The following is a 19,460-nucleotide window of genomic DNA, read 5'->3' as shown; positions in this document are numbered from 1 at the left end:
GTGAGAAATCCAATGAAAACTGAGGGAGTTTAGGGAAAGTATCAAATTAGTAAAGACACTGAGTTACAAGGCAGTATTGCACTTGAATTCTGAACCACAATTTTGTAGTGGCAACTTCTAGTAATCTGAGCAATTTCATCTGGAAAGAATTTACCAAGAAAGATTACAACATTGATTACCATGTGCATTTTACAGTACACTTTCCTTAGCCCATTTATAATTAAAAAAAAAAAAAAGAAAACTAAAAATGTAAGAAGTAGAAACCAAGCTTTAAAAACAGTTTTTCACAACAAAATTTATTAGAAGAATAGTGGTTTTGAAAGTCTAGCATCCAGTGAGAACTACCATACACAACATTACAGCTGGGAATGTTTCTCCAAAATGTCATGGTCAAATAATACAATGGAACCATTAAATCTTACACATGCACGAAAGAACTAGCGCTTTTGACATACAACGAAAAAAAAAGTAAGAAAGAAAGAAAATGGGGTGGGGGGACCACATGGATTAAAATTTTAAGTACTCATCACATACATTAAGACACAGCTTATTTTAGTCCAGTCAAAAAATCAGAACTGCATTAAAAAATTTAATGTAGTGCAATCAAACCAAAAATCTTAATTTGTGATCATAAGTGCTCTACTACATAAACATTAATAATAGCAAGGAACAAAAAGTTCAAATCACACAGTACAAAAAAATCTGTAAATAAATATAAACTACAGTACAAGAGAAATATTAAATTATACAATTCCGTCAAACTGTAAACAGTATATTGAAATGAGGTCCATAAGAGTTAAGGGGGTTCCTGTTGTGTTTCATGACACTTGAACTTCTAGAAATCTGAAAGATGCAATTTTCCATATCTTTGAAGGCTATGGGTATTATATATGGAGAGAATTTCTTTTAGATGTAAGATATCAAATTTCAAGCAGAGGGATAACCTATTTTGTTAACCACAGATAGTACTGTAGAAAACAAGAGTTATGAGACAAGTCTTAACATCAGAGATGTAAAGGACTAAAACACTGGAATTAGAACTTCACATCAGAAGAAACTTGTCACTGAGGTCTTCAAGGCTATAAAATACACTGACAAAATTGTCTGCTAATAAGCAAACCTAGACCTCTGCTAATTTTTTGACATTTTACATACTCATGTTAAAACACCAACTTTGGCAGAATCACTACTGATAAACTCAAAGCACTCCTGGCCCAATGGTTCCATCACAGTGGCCAGTGCACAGATTCTCTAAAGACATTGCATAAACTAGAATGTAGAGGTCAGACACCCAAGGACCAGTGCTTGAATTTAGTAGTAGTTATGGTGAAGAAGCAAGAGCCACATTAAGGAGGAACTGCATCTGTTATAGTTTACAGAGGCAGCTAGGAATGTCTTTTAATTGTGCTGGCTATTAGTGGCATTTAAAAATATATACTTTCACCGTTTGTGTGTGTGTATGTGTGTGTGAGAGAGAGAGAGAGAGAGAGGGAGGGAGGGAGGGAGAGGGAGACAGAGACAGAGAGTGATGTGCTGGCTATACATTTATGCACATTTTTAAAAAATACACTGTTAACAGGAACCCCCGCATTATCTGCTCAGTAGTAATAACTGAATATATAGAATGCCACTATAAGAGTGTGAGGCACCGTGTGCTGGAGAGTTATATGCAGCTTTAAAATCTGTTTGGCTGAGTTATACCTGGATACCTGAACTGAGTTTTTAAGTTGACATTCATCAAAGATGTGCTACCAGCACGTTGAAATAAAAGCAAAACAGAAAAATACAAGTCACTGTTAGGTTTAAGAATAGCATCAAAGTACCTGAATTGAGTGAGAAGAGTGTGTAAACTGTCCCTGAGGGTTTTTAAACAGTGTGTATAAGTTGGATTTCTAAGAACATTAGTTTTATTTAACGGTGTGGACTGATAAAATACCAATGTCTGACAGTTTAAAGTGGAGGTTAGAAAGAATTATACGCAAACGCTCCAAATGTATATAGTCTATGCATTTTTTTTTTTTTTAACGAAGCAGCAACAAGCTGCTGTAAAGTATACATCCCATCAGAACAAGCAACATGTAGGAGTCAGATAAAGGTTTCTTAGTCTGGTTTTCTGACAGCACAGCATATCAATATCCAATGACTATATCTTTCCTAGATCAGAATGTAACTAATTTCGACTAGCAATATAGGATTAGACTTTTAATCAAACACTTTGCTATTACATACTAAAATTCCTTAAACTTACTAATGCTGGTAATACTAACCTAGTTAATCATCCCCCCTCATTTTAGAAATATACCCTTCCACAACTTAAAAACATTAAGATCCATTTCAGTCCTCTGATGTAAAAAGCATGTAAGTGAATTAATATTAAAAATTTACACAGTAAAAAGGCTTGAATTTCAGCCAAAGATTCTAAATACTGTTCATTCCCTGAAGACTTAAAGGGGGAGAGAATCCCTACCCATTTTCCTAGTGGTTTATTTTTCTAAGATGGTCTGATATAATTTTTTCATTTTGGGGTATTTCCCCCTAACCTTCTCTCAAATTCCAAATTCTTAAGCCTGAAAAGCTTAACGAAATGGGGAAAATGAGGCAATCACTTACAATTGCTAGAAAGGTACAAAATGTTATTGTCTTTAGTTAAAATAAGATTTATATAAATGTGATCTGACCCCATATTATGTAGTATGTTTCATATTTTTAAATAATTGTCCTAAAACTTACAGTACCTAAGACTCTGAAGATAAATTAAGACTTTAGTGTTGTAACAGAAAAAAGTGCTGAATTATCCCTTTTCTAGTACTTTTAAACATTTTGGACAAGTGCTTTCCTAGTGACAGTAAAGTTCACTATATACCCTTCCACCAAGAAGGAAAGTCACCTTGGTGAAAGACTTTTAGGAGTGTAGCACCGGGTATTTACCAAATAGTAGGAGTTGTTTCACTCATTCTGAGGGGGTAAAAATATCCTAGATTGAAATTCTATTTGGCTATTGACTGTTAAAAATCCCTGCTCTACTGTGTCAGTGTCCTGTGTCTAACTATCCCTGGCCCCCCACCCACAGTCCCCTTACACACTATCCACTGAGAATCTAATCTCCAAAGAGATCATTTTAAAATTTATGTTTTCAGGACATACCTGAGAAAGGGTGCAATTATGCAGAACAAGGAATCCAAGACTGCACTAATACTGGTTATAGGTTCATACATTTTTTTTCCCCAAGACAAATCTAAGTTTAAGAGGTATGGATCTTCAAATATGTCTTACTGCTTTAGATTTTTTTTTTTTTTTTTGGTATGTGTGTAGGGTCATTTCCAGTGTTGAAAAGATCATCTTGCACCTATTCAAGAACAGTTCAAGATGAAGTAAATAGTTCATTTCCACATTCAAACAATAAAGATTAAATATTATGAGTATAATATTTGCTACATCCAATAAATCTATGGTTAACTAAAAGTGCTTGCTTTTCAGCATTTATGGAAACAGTTCTAAATGAACTGGAAACCTTAAAATTACTCTCCCCCCCCCAAAGAGTTTCAGAGTTTCTGATGTTTGTTGGTCAAATCAACATTAACTAGCCTTGATTCTCATTTTCAAACAATGTAAAGATTTTTCTAACAAATGAAGATGGCCCAACTTTACCACACTGTCTGTCCTGTGACTCATTTTTAGTGTAACAGGGCAGAATCTGTGTCTATGTACTTGCCCATCCTACCACCCCTTTCCTCCAATCTCCTTCATAACACTTAGTATACACAGCTACAGAGCTATGCTACAGGGCTACTGTCGGCTTTTGAAAAACATGACTGCAAGATTATCTGGAATATAGGAGGATACGAAAAGAATTCCTCCATTTCCCTTTCAGTCAGCATGTTTACAAATCCTACTCAAGTCTCAAGGACAGAATGAATCCAAAATAATTAATAAAGAAAGTGTCCGGAGGTCTGTATTCCTGTACCATAATTATACTTTTTTCCTCTTCAGTAGTTTTTGAAAGAAATTAGTTAAAAAAAAAAAATCCCTATGTAGCGTAACAGTCTCCTAAATGGACTGTTTGGCTAAAGCTGTCAAGTTTTTAATAATACTGGCCTGACCATAGTATTAATGAAGACCTAATTCTACAGCAAGCAACAGTGACAAGGAAACAATCTCCGATATTTTCATATAGGCCCAAATTTAACCTATGACTGTATCTCCTATAAAACATTAAGTAGGGCAATTTGATCTATTGCCATATTCTATCACCAATGACAGCAACCTGAATATATAGAAAAGAGAATTCCACATGAAAACTATCTCTGCATTTGGTAAATTATAAAACAAAAAAATGCAGTTTCAAAATGAAATCTACAAGGGTAACAGCTGTTTGAGAAAATGACACCAACTTGCCATACATCTGCTGTTAATGATTCAAAATAATTTCAGGTTCTGACATTGAGCTGACTTAATCTGTTTTATTAGCCACATAAAACCAAGCTTCACTATTATGTGTCAATGAAATATAAGAGAATCTACAAAGGATTAGAACCAGGCCTGGCATCATGTGCTTACTTGGGGATGGGGGAGAACACACAGCTCACTAGCAGCTCAAAGGTTGCTATGTACTGCCTAATGACAGAAGGTAGTTAGGATATGGGCCTTAACAGGTAGTCATTTTTAGTCTAATTTAGTGTTCTCTCCAGAAAATTGGGAACTAAACATCTCATTGTGCCTTCTTTTGTTTTATTATCTGATCCCATATAGCTCATATTATAGCTAAGGTAAAACACTGGGGAATAAAAATGCCAATTGTTTGAGGTAATGATTTATATAAGATAACCAGAATTCTAAAGCACTTCAATATTGTAAAGTAAAAGTGTACCAAATAAAGCTAATACACACTTCACACTTGTTGAGCTTGCGCACCAGAATTGAACAGTAATTAACTTCACATAAGGACCCTACTATCACACAAAGCCTTACTCATATTCATGATCTGCTGCAGCAAAGGTTTATATCAAGCAACATCTAAACTTCAGAATAACAACAAACTTAATATTAAAAAGTATTATACACAAATATAAATTATTTTTCCTGAAAGAGAGATCTTGTCCTTCATGGTATTTGAGGAGCAGAATAAAGTGTATAGCTCATCACAAATATAATTCAGTCACTTGTAAGCCTATCAAAAAAGTAATATAATATACTATATTACTATCAATTGATTTCTGTGCTGTCTCAGGATGAGAATGCTAATGATAAAATACCAACTAGATAGCTGTCCACAGAATTAGTGTTTTTGATTTTATAGTGCCATAGCTTATCTATAATATCAATGCTCTCATTAAAAATGCAAGAATTTATTTTTAAATACATTATTTCCTATCATTAGTTCAAATAATGTTATATAATTTGAGTAATGTCATCATCCACCTACCAAAAATGTGAGGAAAAAAGGCTTTTGTGACAAAGACAGTCATGAACTATACTTTCCCATACCATAAAAATGGTCACCTGTTGTTTTGAGCCACGCAAAACTCTGATAAGCAGAATTTAAGCATCCAAGTAGACCAATCTCTATTATACATTTATGAGGATGTCCCCAAATTAGAATATCTACACCAAAAGTGCCAATACAGCATAGTGGCAAATCAAGAGAGAAATTAAATATTAAGGGATCACTGTGGCATGAAGACTGATCGCCAGCCATGTGATGATGATGAGCCACCTCCAGGAAATACATGGTATAATGGAACTCTGAACACAAAATTTAACATTAAAAGTGCACCTGAATATTACAAACTAACTTTACAAAACCTACAATAAGGTAAAATATATATCTTTTGAAATATTCAGCAGCTTTTTGTTTTGTCTTTTTTTAAAAGGTTTTTTCTTTTTTCTGAGAGGCTCATGAAATTTAAAAAGGGACCACTATCTAATTTCAACCATGCTTCACGAAACAATAATGGCTATTTTATATTGCAGTTACCAATGTAATGCAATTAGTGCTTTAAAATAATCTACACTCAAAAAAAAACAAACAAGAGGGGGTGAGGAAGAGAGGAAGAGAGACCGACCTTTGGAGAAAATATGCTTATTCAAAAGCTTCTTGGAAAAGAAAATTTACCTGAATATCAAGTCATGACTGATCTCAAGTGTAATGTTTAAAAGCTTCACAGACATGAATATTACAATCTTCAGGTCTCAGGACTTTTAATCTGAGAAAGTTCAGAGTTTGGTTTGTTTTTAAATTCACTTTCTAACCAAAACAAATAATAGAAATACTCAAATTTGCACTATTTACAACTCTCAGCCTACAATCTGAAATGACACAATACAAGTTCTCTTATTTAAACTGCAGCATTAAAGGGTAGGCACACCATTCTTCTGCTGCTCGATTGTCATCCACTGAAACACACATAGAAAATATTTATGTTAGTAAAATGATCACTCCATGTACACTACAATGACAAAAATTACATAACTCAACTCATACATCACTTATATAGACTACCACATAGGATTAAACCTCTCTGAACAGTAAAACTCTACAAAACTTCAATTTTTAGGGCCAGATTTTTAAATGGGCCTTTAGTGATGTCTTTCTGAGAGGGGATAAAAAAGGAAGCACAAATTAATTTCTCAAAGGACCTTTTTGCAGCAATTTTTGGCTACTGAATACCCCAAACATTGTGCAAAAAGGCACCATGGCTGCAATTAATTGTGTGCTGAAAAACTGAATGTGAAACAAAGGAGGTGTTCCTTCATAAGCTTAGCCTTTTGCTTTCAGCAAACTTTCTGCCAAACTTCCTTCAACCGCAGATGAAAACCATACATTTCATAATGTATTTTTATTGCAACTTCCAGCTAGGCTAGAAATATTGCAGTTATATATTGTTACTTAACCCAAACTACCTTTTCCGTTGAGATTAGAAACCAAGAGGAAACAGGTTCAGTCACCCACTGATTAAATTGTTAAACAAAACAACCAAATCAAAAGAGAAACCCACGCCCAGGCTATGTCAAGAATGAGCAGTGTCTGTATTTTAATAACAGCAATGGTGTGCCTAACCTTTGAACACAAAGGTTGCTGAGGGAAAATTATTCTTAACCTAATTTAATTATCTGCTCCAAAAAGTTTCCAGGCAAGAATTTATGCCTTGAGAATACCTGGACCTACCACTCATCCTTGAACTGTTAGCATTCACCTGAAACTGACAATCTTAATCTAAACAACACCTCATGTTTGATTTTTTTAACACAAAAACTCATGATTTTTGTTTTTGGTTAAGCATTCAGAAGGGCCTGACCAATTAACTTAACAGCAGATTCAAACATAGGGTGTATGTGGTATGGATTTGATTTGCAGGAATAGTAATTTTAATTTAATCACAATAAAACTAAATTCCACAGGCTTTACTTATCAGCTATTCTTGCAAAAACTGCAGAAATATAAAACTTTCTAAACTTAATCAATTTTATAAGCCCATCTCAAAAAAGCTTAGGTGTTCTTCAAGGAGTGCTTATATAAACATGGTCTGAAAAGTCCTGAAATGTGTGCTAAACAACCATGAAAATCAGCTAAATATCAGAAGTTAAGAAGGGGATATTAATGTAGGATGCCAAGAAAGGGGGAGGTGAGGATTAGACCAACAAAATTAACTGTAACCTAAAAAAAAAAAAAAAAACCCAACTTCTCCCAATCTGGTACTATTATTTGAGAAACTAAAATGAGCTTAACTCCTGATTGAATTAGTTAAAACTGATTAGCAACCAAAATTATATTAGAATTGGGATTGTATTTTCTTTCTTACCATAAACTTAGATCCCCTTCATCAATGTAGATTTTGAACAGACAAGTGATGTTGTTTAAGTATCATTCTTTAAATATCACAGTTATACACATTTCTTTTCCCTATTTCTCCCACCCCCAATAAACAGATCTTGAATTAAACTAGGCGCTGCAACAATATTCAGTTGTTAGTTAGCACATGATCAATTCTTTAAAAGGGCTGAAAACTACAAAGAAACCTAGCTAAAATGAGGCATCCTCCATTGTTTTATGTAATGTACCCTGACTGCTCCTGAGTAAGAAGGGAGCTCGTCCTCCATGAGATAAGGCTATATCCTCACTTGTTGGTGAGATCAAATTCTACCCTTAGAAAATCTCAAATAAAATTACAGCAAAGGTAGTGTTCAAAGTAATTAACTGAAGCATTTCTGAAGGTAGTGTGTGCACATTTCCCACCTCCTTCCCCTCTGGGTGAGCACTAAGTAGATTGCAAATTTGAAGTAAATTAAGTGTAATTATATAAATGACCCAAATACATATTTATCATTGAATAACCAAAATTTTCAAATTCAAAGGTTCATTGTTCTTCTTAGTTTTTTCTTTAGTTTAATCCTTCAATTAGTTGAATAGTAGAAGAAAAAATGTGAACATTTTATAAGATGGCTTTCCAATTTGCAATGATAAAGCTCCCAATATAACTGAGGTGATTTCTAAAAGGGGGCTTTTTTCCTCTTCTTTTTCTTTTTTCTTTCTTTCTTTTTTTTTTTTTTTAAAGTAAAGGCAAACATAATTTAAGGGGAAAAAGAAAGAAAAGCATGCAGGCTCTACAGGCAAGGAGTCCACGTCCATGAATCTGTTCTCTGTGAGGTAACTCAATTCTCTTTTGTAGAGAAACATGCAAAAGGCCAAACAATATTCCGAGCCATACTGCACATGGAAATTTAAAAATATGCAACATTCGAAAGGCACCCTTCACCTCTGTATACACAAGTCAATGCAAAATTTGCAAAGAAACAGTGTCACAGGAATGAAGTTAGGTGCAACAATGACAGCTGAACAATGATGCAGTAGTGCTCACCCAGTTTGTACAGTAATTGGCACTCTACAGTATTCCTACTCGTTTTTTGATTCATTTGCACTTTGTGCTGCCTCTCCCTGGGGATCTAATTCAATCTTTACAGAAACATCTGGCCCCTCCGACCTCATTAATTTCATCTTTTTCTTTGGAGGGTTTTTCAAAGTGCCCAGCCTCTCCTTTACTTTGTACTCCAGTGTACTGTGGGGAATCCCATAAATACTCTGAGCTTTGGAAACACTCATTTTTCCACTCATAACCACTGAGATTGCTTCCTCCAGTATCTCACTGTTGTACTGTCTGTAACGCCCTCTTTTCTTCCGAGGCTGCTTGGAGCCAGGGTCTCCTTCTTGATCCGATGTGGGATATGGCTGTCCAGAGGTAGACTGCTCAGCATCTGAGCCCCAAGAATCAGGTCCAGCATCTAACATGCTTTTTCTATTTTGTTTTGGAAGAATAGCCCTTAATTTTTTACTAAGCGCGCTCTCCGTTTGTGAACCCATTACCAAAGAGCTATAGCTGTACTGATCACCAGTGCGAGACTCCCAAGAAAGATCCATTCCTCGAACTTGTGGTATCTTTAAATCTACAGGAGATGAATGGCTCACATCCTTTTTTCCATCTTGTTTTGCTTGAAGTGCCATTTTTGGAAAGGCAGAATTTTCTGCAAGAAAAGGAAGGTCACTGATGTTGCTGAGTGCACCATTTCCCCTGAACTTCATACGGCTGAGGTTGAATTCATAATGTGGTTTTGCCCAAGAGGCTTCCCTGGATAATATTAAGTGTTGTCCATGATTCTGTAATCCAGATGGCCCAAGGCTGGCAGCTGTGGACAATTGGTTTCTGCTCAGTAGTTCTTCACTAATCTGCAGGGATCGAGCCAGTGGAACTTTGAGTGATGTGGAGTGTCCAAAACCTTCCCTGGTTCCATCCTGTAAGCTTCTTGGAGGTACCCCATCACCACTCCGAAGTCCGTCTGGGCGGTACTGGCTGGGTCTCCCAGGTCGCCTAATTGGATGGAAGGAAACTGATGTGAGCAGGACTTGCACAGGTAGGGAGGGATGGGTGAGGGGACCACTCCTTTATTAGAAGGCCTTGCTTGGGTAACATCACTTTGTGTTATTTATTTATTTTTCTCTAAAATTAAAAAAAAAAAAATAGTCTCGGCAGTTAGTTTTAAAACTTGTTCACAAAAAGAAAAAGGAGAAAGAAAAAAAAAACCAGGAGCTTTTTGGGCAAAGAAAAATTAAACCTGTTGGCTGGTCTCTGGTTGGGTTCACAAATTTTCGGAGAAAAAGTTTCGCGCAACTGTCTGAAAATAGCACCTTAATTATTAATTACAGTGTAATCATCAGTCTCCAAAGATCTACACAGAATTGTGTTACCAATGTGACGTTACCACTAAACAAGTACAGTAATAAAAGAGTAAGCCAAATTACTTTAATGCAATGTATTCAACATTCATGACCACTAACTATAAAACTGGAACCATTTACATTGGTGGAACCCCCAGCTGATTGCTTATTTACTCCACAAACAAGCTAATGTTCATCATCAAAAATTAAACAATTCCAAATAACATTTCTTATTTTGCTTGGGAAAAAAAATATAAATGGAAACCAGCCCCAAGGGGGAGGGAGGGAGTCAAAACTAAAAGAAACCAAAAGAGCGACTTCTGCATTTAAACTTACCAAACTTCTTCATTGAAAAACACTATATGGTAGCAGATACATGAGTATCATGATTCTCTATTTATATCTTTTAAGCTTATGTAACTGCAAAGAAAATTATTCCTTACTTTCCCCCCAACTTTTTTCGTAAGTTCTATTCGAAGAAATTACTATTAGGTTTATAAACAATCTTGTAGCAGTTTTCTTTGGTTAAGAAAAAACTCCTCTTCCTGAAATATCAATTGCCTATTTTGAAATTTCAAGTGGATAAGCTTTGAGATCATATTTGAAATGTTAACTATTTATACAAAGTTAATTTACATGGTTTTGATATTCATAATACAAAAAGGTCATCAATCTTTTAAAACTGGCAACTGGCAAAGCAAGCCTAAAGGGGAATAATATTAAGTGTTATACATTAATGAGATCTAAAAATGAAACTCTGCAATAATGGTAAATCAGATATGTTCTCCAAAACTCTACAGGGACCAATATCATTATTATCATAATAGGAATACCACTGAACATTCAACTACAATATGGGCAATACCGATTGTGCATTTGTCTTCCATAAAACAAAACCAAAGAGAAAACACTTCCCATTCAGAGGGATAAGCAAAGCAACTTCAACCATATAATACATGGATCTGGTAGCAAAGTTTAAGTTGAATCTTAAGGGATTCATTTACTCCAACTGCACTTGGGCTTCTACTATACACATCCTTAATTATATAACTCACATGTTTTTGATGTATAAATGGAACCCAGTAATTTGGGACCTTGCTGACTTATATTTACAGTAATCTAAAAAAATGAATTAAGTTAATATTTTTAGACTGAAGAAAAGAAGGGAGAAAAGTAAATAATAAAAAAGGTGAAATGATAAAAAGACGAGAACATTTCAGAAGTCAGAAATCCCTCAGTTTGAAGAGAAATAAAAATTAGTTACAAAAGGTTAGTCCATTTAGTTCTCACCTGTTTTTTGTAAAAATCTAAACAATTTCTCCATGTAAATAGTCTAAAAGTTAAATATGCCTACATATAAACGGATTTATAAACTTATCAAAGGTATTTTCATATCTAGGTAAAGTTGGTTTTTGGTTACAACAGTTTTCTAATATTATGCCTAAATACTTCATTAATACCTGACTTTTCTAAATGACTACTAGATACACAGAGTAACAATTACATAGTATAATTCTTACACTACAAAATTAAATGATAAGAGAATTCGCTTTAGTCCCATATGAGTTATAAAACTGAGCATGTAATAATGTCTTGGCAACATAAGATGGTTATCCATCAACATCCAAAACCAGCCTTATCTATTAAAAAATCTAAAATGTATACAATCACATTTTTTGAACTGCTACAGAATTAAAATTGCAGTTCAAATCAACAACCAAAACCAAGTCAAAACAAAAATGAACATACATACACACGAGCACTCAATCCCCATTAGAGATATCAAGTGAAACCTAGAGCTCAATTTTCATTCAACAACTATAGCACACAAACACTGCCTTTACGTCTAACTTCCAGAATTATTTAGCTTGAGTTTCACACTTCACAACACTAAACAACAAAAAGCCCAAAGACATATATTCTTACTACATTCACGACTACTTACTACTTGTACTAAACTGACAAAATTGATCTATACTAGACAATTCTACATTGCACCAATATACTCTTATTTGATTGACAGCCTAAAGGTTATTTTATAAAAGGTCCACCTGTTACTCTGAAGGATTAAATTTTAAAGTACACAGGGGAAAGTGGCAAATCAATCTCTGGTGAATTATCTAGATAAAATTGTGGAAGGCTACAAATATTTTCCCTTACCCGTTCCCTTGAGTACTGGAGCAGCCTGCAGAATGGCTCAGGGAAGTGCTGCCAGCACACGGACTTTTCTTAGTAGACAGGTCAAGTACACCGTCTGCAGAGACACAAACATCTGAGGATATTAAAAAGTGAAGCAAATGTAGAATGAAAATACTAAACATGAAATGGCAGCAGGTTTAGTCAATCAGGCAAACACAACAGTCACATATTTGAGTTATTCAATATAAAAATCAAGATATTTTTCTCCTGAAATAACATAAATTAAGAAAAGTATGTGATATCAAATGTATCTAAGGATTCAATATTTTATTAACAGTGCAAAAGAAAAGGCAAAGCATATTATACACAATGTTTAGATATGGTGAAATATTAGAAATAGCAGTTCACACAGCATGATGTTCTGTACCAGACTTATACTTCATTTTCTAAATTGACCTTGATTCAAATGTAAGTTTTAATGTCCCATTAAAAAAAAACTGTCTTAGAAACTATAAAACCAAATTCCTCAAGATCTAAATCTACCTGAAACTTGGATCCAAACTAATTTAAAATTAGATAAAGACAAATTTAAATAACAAAATTATTTTAAAACATGAGTTTATATGATTAAATTACATGTACACACTAAACAAGATAAATGTATGTTTAGATTCAATCCTTTGAAGAATATACAGAAATTAAAAATTCAATTGCTGAAATTTATAAAGACAAAGGATTTTAATAAGACACTAAAAACTGGTGGTTTCTAGTTTAAGAAAGAATGAAACAATCTTGATACTAATTAGAGCCTAAGTGTAACCGAGAAGCTAGACCAGATCACATAATTCACGTTGCTAATAAATAAAATCAGGACACTTTCTTTTCCCACAAAGATACATTCCTTCTTATAGACTTATCTAGATACAGATCTCATAGACAGGACAACTTTTTAAGCAGCCATTCTGTCCAAAATAAATAGAGCAAGATAATACCCAATGCCTCTGATTTTTAGATGGCCAGTAGAAAGATCCTGCTAACTCATTATGTTAGAATTCACTCCACAATAGAACTTATCCAACTGGTGTCTGAGGACATTCTAATTCCCTATTACGGTTGTCAGAAATAAATATGCAATTAAATGTATAAATAAGAAAGTCAATATCAAGAGAAAACATTGTCCTTTAGAGACATTAACACTTCAAAAAATATAACTATAATCTAACAGAATCAAGTACTTTATTAGATATTTCATTTAATTAGATATCTAAAAAACAAATGCACTGCTATTTCCAACCAAAGACAGAATAATTTAGATTTCTAAATCAAACATGCAATTTATCTAACCCAATGAGAAAACATATTTAAAGTCTGCCACAAAATTATGTAATTAAACTTGAAAACACTAAAATTCAATGCAATAAGACATTTTTTAAAAACATTTTTGCTTCACTTGAAGTCCATACACTATAATGTTATCGTGCAGTTCAAATTCTCTTAAGAATGTGTTGCCAATACAACATACCTTTTAAGGGCAACACTAGCTATGAGATGTTAAATCAGACTAGTAGAATCATTTTATGTTAACCTTCATTACTAGTATTTTAAATATACCTCTATGCTGTCATTTTCCTATTATAAACCTGAAGCTTTGATGCAATATTTAGAGCAAAGTGATTCTTATTAAAAACTACCAATTCGTGGTAAAGAAAATGATCCTTAACAAAACAGAAAAGACACAACTTTGGTAACCAAAGGCACACCGATTGATGTGAACACAGAGTAATTTGGAATCCTGCCTGTTAATCTCTTGGAATTTAGATACTTTTCTTTGCTATTTACTATATCCCAAGAGGAAAAAAAAACAACAACAAAGAAAAACTACTCAAAAAATATATTCTTCAATAAGCAACTGAAGCCAGACCATCAAATGTAAAACCTTTATAAATTCTTATAGTAAGCAAAGGAAAGTCCTTTCAAAGATGTTCTTTTAAGATTTAAATTTATTTTCTTTCAAAATAAACTTATTTCTCACCAATATATTCACAGATCTTATGACCTTTCTGTATACTCTTAGAGGAGACTTCTAAAACAATAAAATCATTACTGTAGACATCACTGAGTTAAATTATTTATAATGGAAATGGCCAATTCATCTTTTGAGAAATTAAAAGGTCAAATGAGATTATAAAGCAAGAGGAATATTTATTCTACTTAAGATAATAAACTTTCTGAGACTCAAACATTTTCTAAACAAAACAGATAATACTCTTAACCTCTTTACTAATTTGGGTCCTCACTCACAAATTCCCCTTCAGAAATACTTTAAAAGTTAGTTCACAATACATTGTATGTAAATATGTATATATTTCTGTATTGACAAAACACTGAATACACTTAACTAAAGTGTGTTCTATTGTCTTCTTTTATTTCTAACCCTGGTAATTTCTTTTTTAAAACTGCAAATAAAAACATTTTTCCTTATGATCTCATTTGCAGAACAAAACAAGTAAAGGTGTATTTTTCAGGTACTAATTCTAAAACATTAAGAAAAAAATAGAAACGTAACTTTTCATAGGCGTTTTTAGAAAATGGACAGGACAACACTTTGGAAAGTGCAAAATGCTTGTATTAGTATCAAATAACTTAAAAATCAGTTACAACTATAAACCACCTGACTATAAATACCTAGGTGGTACATCAATCAAAACTATGAATTACTGACAGGTAAGGTTTTAAGAATTTTATCTGTACATATCTATCACTGCATAGTGAAGAATAATTTAAGATTCACATTATTGTTTTGTTTTTTAAAGAGACAAATTCTTGCTATGGTTCCCAATGTGGCCTTGAATCCCTAGGCTCAAATGATCCTCTTGCTCCAGCCTTCCAATAGTTGGACTACGGTATGGGCTACCACCCAGCTAGAATCACACTATATTTTATTCTATTATTAACTACTGGTCCCCTCATTGCCAATAATTTTTTTCTCCCCCGAATAAGTTTTCTGATTGGACAGAGGAGACCATGATTATCAAACCATACCTTGTTCACTAGGTTCTGACTGAGACTTTCTGACAGTAAGGTCCAGAGGTGAGTCTTGGTCAGCCATGAGAAGTTTGCTGAGCACAGGGTTCTGAGTAGTTGCAGCCGTGGGAGAGGTGGTGACTGGAGATGCTTTCGGCAGGCTTTGGTTCTTTGTGCTATTGGGCTGGCTGGGGTCCTGAGTAGAGCTATTTTTTGAGGTATATTCAGCAGCAAATTGTTGGATCATTCGCTGCATGATCTCACGGGCCACTAGGGGAATATTGGGGTCGAAGACCCAGGGACTGTCTGTAAACAAAGATTTATTCACTTTTAAAGTGGAAAATTGTACTTAAAAAAAAAAAAAAAAAAAAAAAACCAACCAACAAAAAAGACAGCTTTCACAAAAACATATTCATATTTTTCTTAAAATGCAAAGTCTTAAAAAATAGTATTTCCCTTGATTTATATTTTTAATCTCCAAGCTTTTGAGTTGCAGGTTTTTAAAAAATAAAATTTTCATAAAAATATTTCTAAACATTTCCCCCCAAGATTATGAAATTAAAGGGTTACAAATACTATCTTTTATAGGCTAAAATCACTTACCTGATATAGAAATCCCCAAATCTTTCTCTTAAGAGTTATTCCCCAGTTAACATCTACAGAGAACACATTGTTTCCCCTAGAGTTTTTTTCCATCAACTGTCCTCTCCTAAATTTCCAAAATTTGGACTACTGAATTCACGAGTGCTTAATTCATTTCTTGTTAAAGACTGATGGCATAACAAGATCATAAAATCAGATACTTAATTTTAAGTATTCAGTCATGATAGGCTAGAGCAATAGTCTTCCCATTTTAATGTTCACTGAAATCATTTTGAGGTCTTTTGACTGCTGGATCCTATCCCCAGAGTTTCTGATTCAGCAGTTCTAGGGCTCAAGAACTGGCATTTCTAACAAGCTGCTAGATGCTGCTTGTGTGAGGACAACAATTTTAGAAACTGTGGGTTAGAAGTTTAAATGTCAATTCTCAAAAGTTGGAAGACAGACCACATATTTTCCATGAATAATCTTTTATATTTTCCATTAAGAATCTTTAAGTATACTCTTCCAGATATTAACAGAACAGTTAGAAAAGTAATGAAAAACACTTAAGTTATCCATGTCTAGTCAATTTTAAAATAAAAACCATATGAACTCATTAATTTTTGAACCAGAAGGGACCTTCAAGTTCAAATTTGGGTAAGATGAAAGGTGAAATCTATATATTTTGTGTGTGTGTGCGCGCGCATGCATATATATACCTAAAAATAAAAGATTCTCACATCTCTATAATTACAACACTAGCCTATCAAGGAAAAGAAGCTTCTTGGGGGCAGAGACTAAATGTATGTATATATACCTAAATCTTGCCTGGTGTAAAGTGTGCATTCAATTTAGCTGAGTCATGAATGGAAGGAATCAATTTATACCAATTTTCTTTTAATAAATGTGGAAAAAGTGATAAAAAAGTAGCCTCTACAAATTAGTACAGATGATTTCTGATAAAACTCAATCTAAACTCTTTCCCTGATCTTAAATGTCTACCTGTACCTTTGACTCCCCACCACACTTCTAATGCATTTTTAAGATGGTTTTCAGAAAACCTGTTTCCTTGGTCTTTTGAAGATTAGCTATATAAGGCAAATACCCACAGTATCTTAGAGCTGTGAAGAATTTGTGAGATTAATTTATAAAGTACAAAGGCACAAGAAAAACTGACTTTATTACTAAAATCTCCACAAAAAACAAACAAAACGCTCAAACTTCACAGAACTCATAATAACAACAACACATTTTATATTTTCCCAAAAGGAGCACATTCAATACCTGAATATGCTCATGCAGTCACAATATTTATTTAATTTTCTGAAGTTTAATGAGGCTTGCTCTATCAATATCATTTTTGTCTCACTAAGGAGTATTTATAATCCTAAATTTCTTCTCTATAAATATAGACTATTAGTATTCCAGATAGTTTATGAAAAAAGATATTTAATTAGGTGAGGTTCAGAAGTTCCTATATTCACTGACAATGCTTCTTCAACAGTTTTACTAAACATTTTAGCCATATATTGCTTTTTAAATCTCTCTACTGGATTTTCTCATTAGTTATTTGACTTTCCAGTTAAGATCCATTTCCCCCTATATAGCATAAATCTATGTATGAAAGACTATACAATTTTAATATTAGTGGTACCTTTCTCCCCCTAGAAAACTGGAGAATATGTAATAAAAAATTTCCAAATAGGAAGCAAATGAAATATTAAAGAATTATCTCTGTGTTTAACTAATATTAGTAAATAAATATCCTTAAAAAGCTTTGTGATTTGTCAAAGATTTTAGGATGAAGATCATAAACTGCTCCTTACGCTTAAAATGCCTATAGTATACTTTGTCTTTTTAATGAATGAATGACTAATACAATCATGAGACAAAATATTCTCAATGTTTATGAATGACAACTCTGCCATTTAAATTTTGTTATCTTTTTTTTGAAAGTTTCATGAAAGCATTCATTTTCTGACTTATAACACAAGTTCTATATACATTTTCATGCCTAGGGAAATAGACACAATTGAGTCAAATAAAAGCAACAACTCAGATGAAAATAAAACTACACAAAAACATGTAAAAATTAAATCACAGCCACTGGTACATTTAAAATGGAAATCTAACTTCTAGAAAGGTATCACTTTTTAAAAAAAACAAAAAAAACATAAGTGACAAAGCAAATTAAAAAGGAAATGTGATTAATAGAATTTTATAATATTGTTCTAAAGTTAAAACTGGTTACAATAGAGTCCATTATCATAAAAGTCTACTTTCATTGCATCTGTATTTCTATTTAGCTATACAAAACCTTTGCACGCCTGATTATTTAAAATATATAATTTGTACTGCTTGGATACAAAGGGCTAAATCCAAGCATCTGAAACAAAGGCTGAGCATTCTTCATCTGGTAAAGTGTATGTAAATATTCGAAAATCTGAATTGAAATCTAACCCACTTCTGGTCCAAAGCATTTGGGATAAGAAATATTAAACTGATGTTTATGAAAACAAGGGATACTCAACCTATATTAATTTGAAGAGTACAAATGTTCATCTTTAAGATATATCCAAGAGGGTTTTAAAAATATCTTAAAAAAATAACACTGGTATATAACATAAGGGGAAGTAACTGGAATTCTTCCAATTCCAAATCATTCTTTTCTGAGTATTTTGTGCTAGTATAAAAACAAACATAAAAACTTAAGTTACATATATACAGTTTCAGAGGATTCTCATAGCTCTTGAAATGTATCTTAAGATCTAAGGTCAGAATCCCTCTAAACAAAACTGATAAAAATTTTAAGTTATTCCTCTATGACAAAGGGATGAGACTACTAGAAGTAGGACAGAATAACTTCTTATTGTCCCTAAACAAAGAGTGGATGAAAATGGGTTCCTCTATACAAATTAAGTACAAAAGCTTCTCTCTCTAGATAATAAAGCTTGCTGTCAGACCTTTGCACTGTATACATTCTAAAGAAGAGGAAATGTAAAGATATTTTATTTGGCTAATACACTCATAGAACTGGTTATTGTTTAAACCTTAAATATGAATTACTTTAATAAAAAAATCAAAAACACCCATAAAACTAAGAAAATGACGATTTTTAATATAATGTTGGAATTCAGGGAACTGTATGCAATGATGAGGTGAGCCTGGGAGGTTGAGAGATTTTTAAGTCAGAGGCTACCAGCAGGTATTAAAAGAGAATGGAGGGTATACTAAAATTTTTGAATTTACAATGGATCTTACTGAAAAAAATGGGGGAAAATGTGCCAGCCCAATAATCTCTACATTCCTTAACTTTATTATGATATTTAATCTTATACCATTATTTAAACATATTGATCACATTAAGAAAAAAGAAGCCCAGCTGATATCCAATTATACCCAACCCATTAGAACAAATACTCAGAGAGTATACAGTCAAAACTGTACACCCTTTAGAAGGGAAAAAGAAAATTTCCAGAGGAATGAAAGGTGTAAACCACAATACATA

The 19,460-nt window shown here is 33.3% G+C and overlaps 1 protein-coding gene across 3 annotated transcripts in view; it reads right to left on the bottom strand.

The window, feature by feature from the left end:
- The window catches only part of Lcor (ligand dependent nuclear receptor corepressor), a 129,461-nt gene that overhangs the window by 17,616 nt on the left and 92,385 nt on the right, over window positions 1-19,460 (bottom strand). The window contains exons 5-6 of one of the 3 annotated variants that reach the window (XM_077798827.1): window positions 15,389-15,676; window positions 12,368-12,479 (exon numbers count right to left, since the gene is read on the bottom strand). In XM_077798827.1, coding sequence (XP_077654953.1) covers window positions 12,368-12,479; window positions 15,389-15,626 — 350 coding nt within the window. In that variant the 5' untranslated portion in view covers window positions 15,627-15,676. The remainder of the gene's footprint in view (window positions 1-12,367; window positions 12,480-15,388; window positions 15,677-19,460) is intronic. The other 2 variants (XM_077798826.1, XM_077798828.1) reach the window with 2 other exon arrangements.

The sequence above is a fragment of the Urocitellus parryii genome, chromosome 5 (genome assembly GCF_045843805.1).
Source record: "Urocitellus parryii isolate mUroPar1 chromosome 5, mUroPar1.hap1, whole genome shotgun sequence".
In the NCBI taxonomy this organism is placed as follows: Eukaryota; Metazoa; Chordata; class Mammalia; order Rodentia; family Sciuridae; genus Urocitellus; species Urocitellus parryii.
This window is presented reverse-complemented; position numbering and strand designations above follow the sequence as displayed.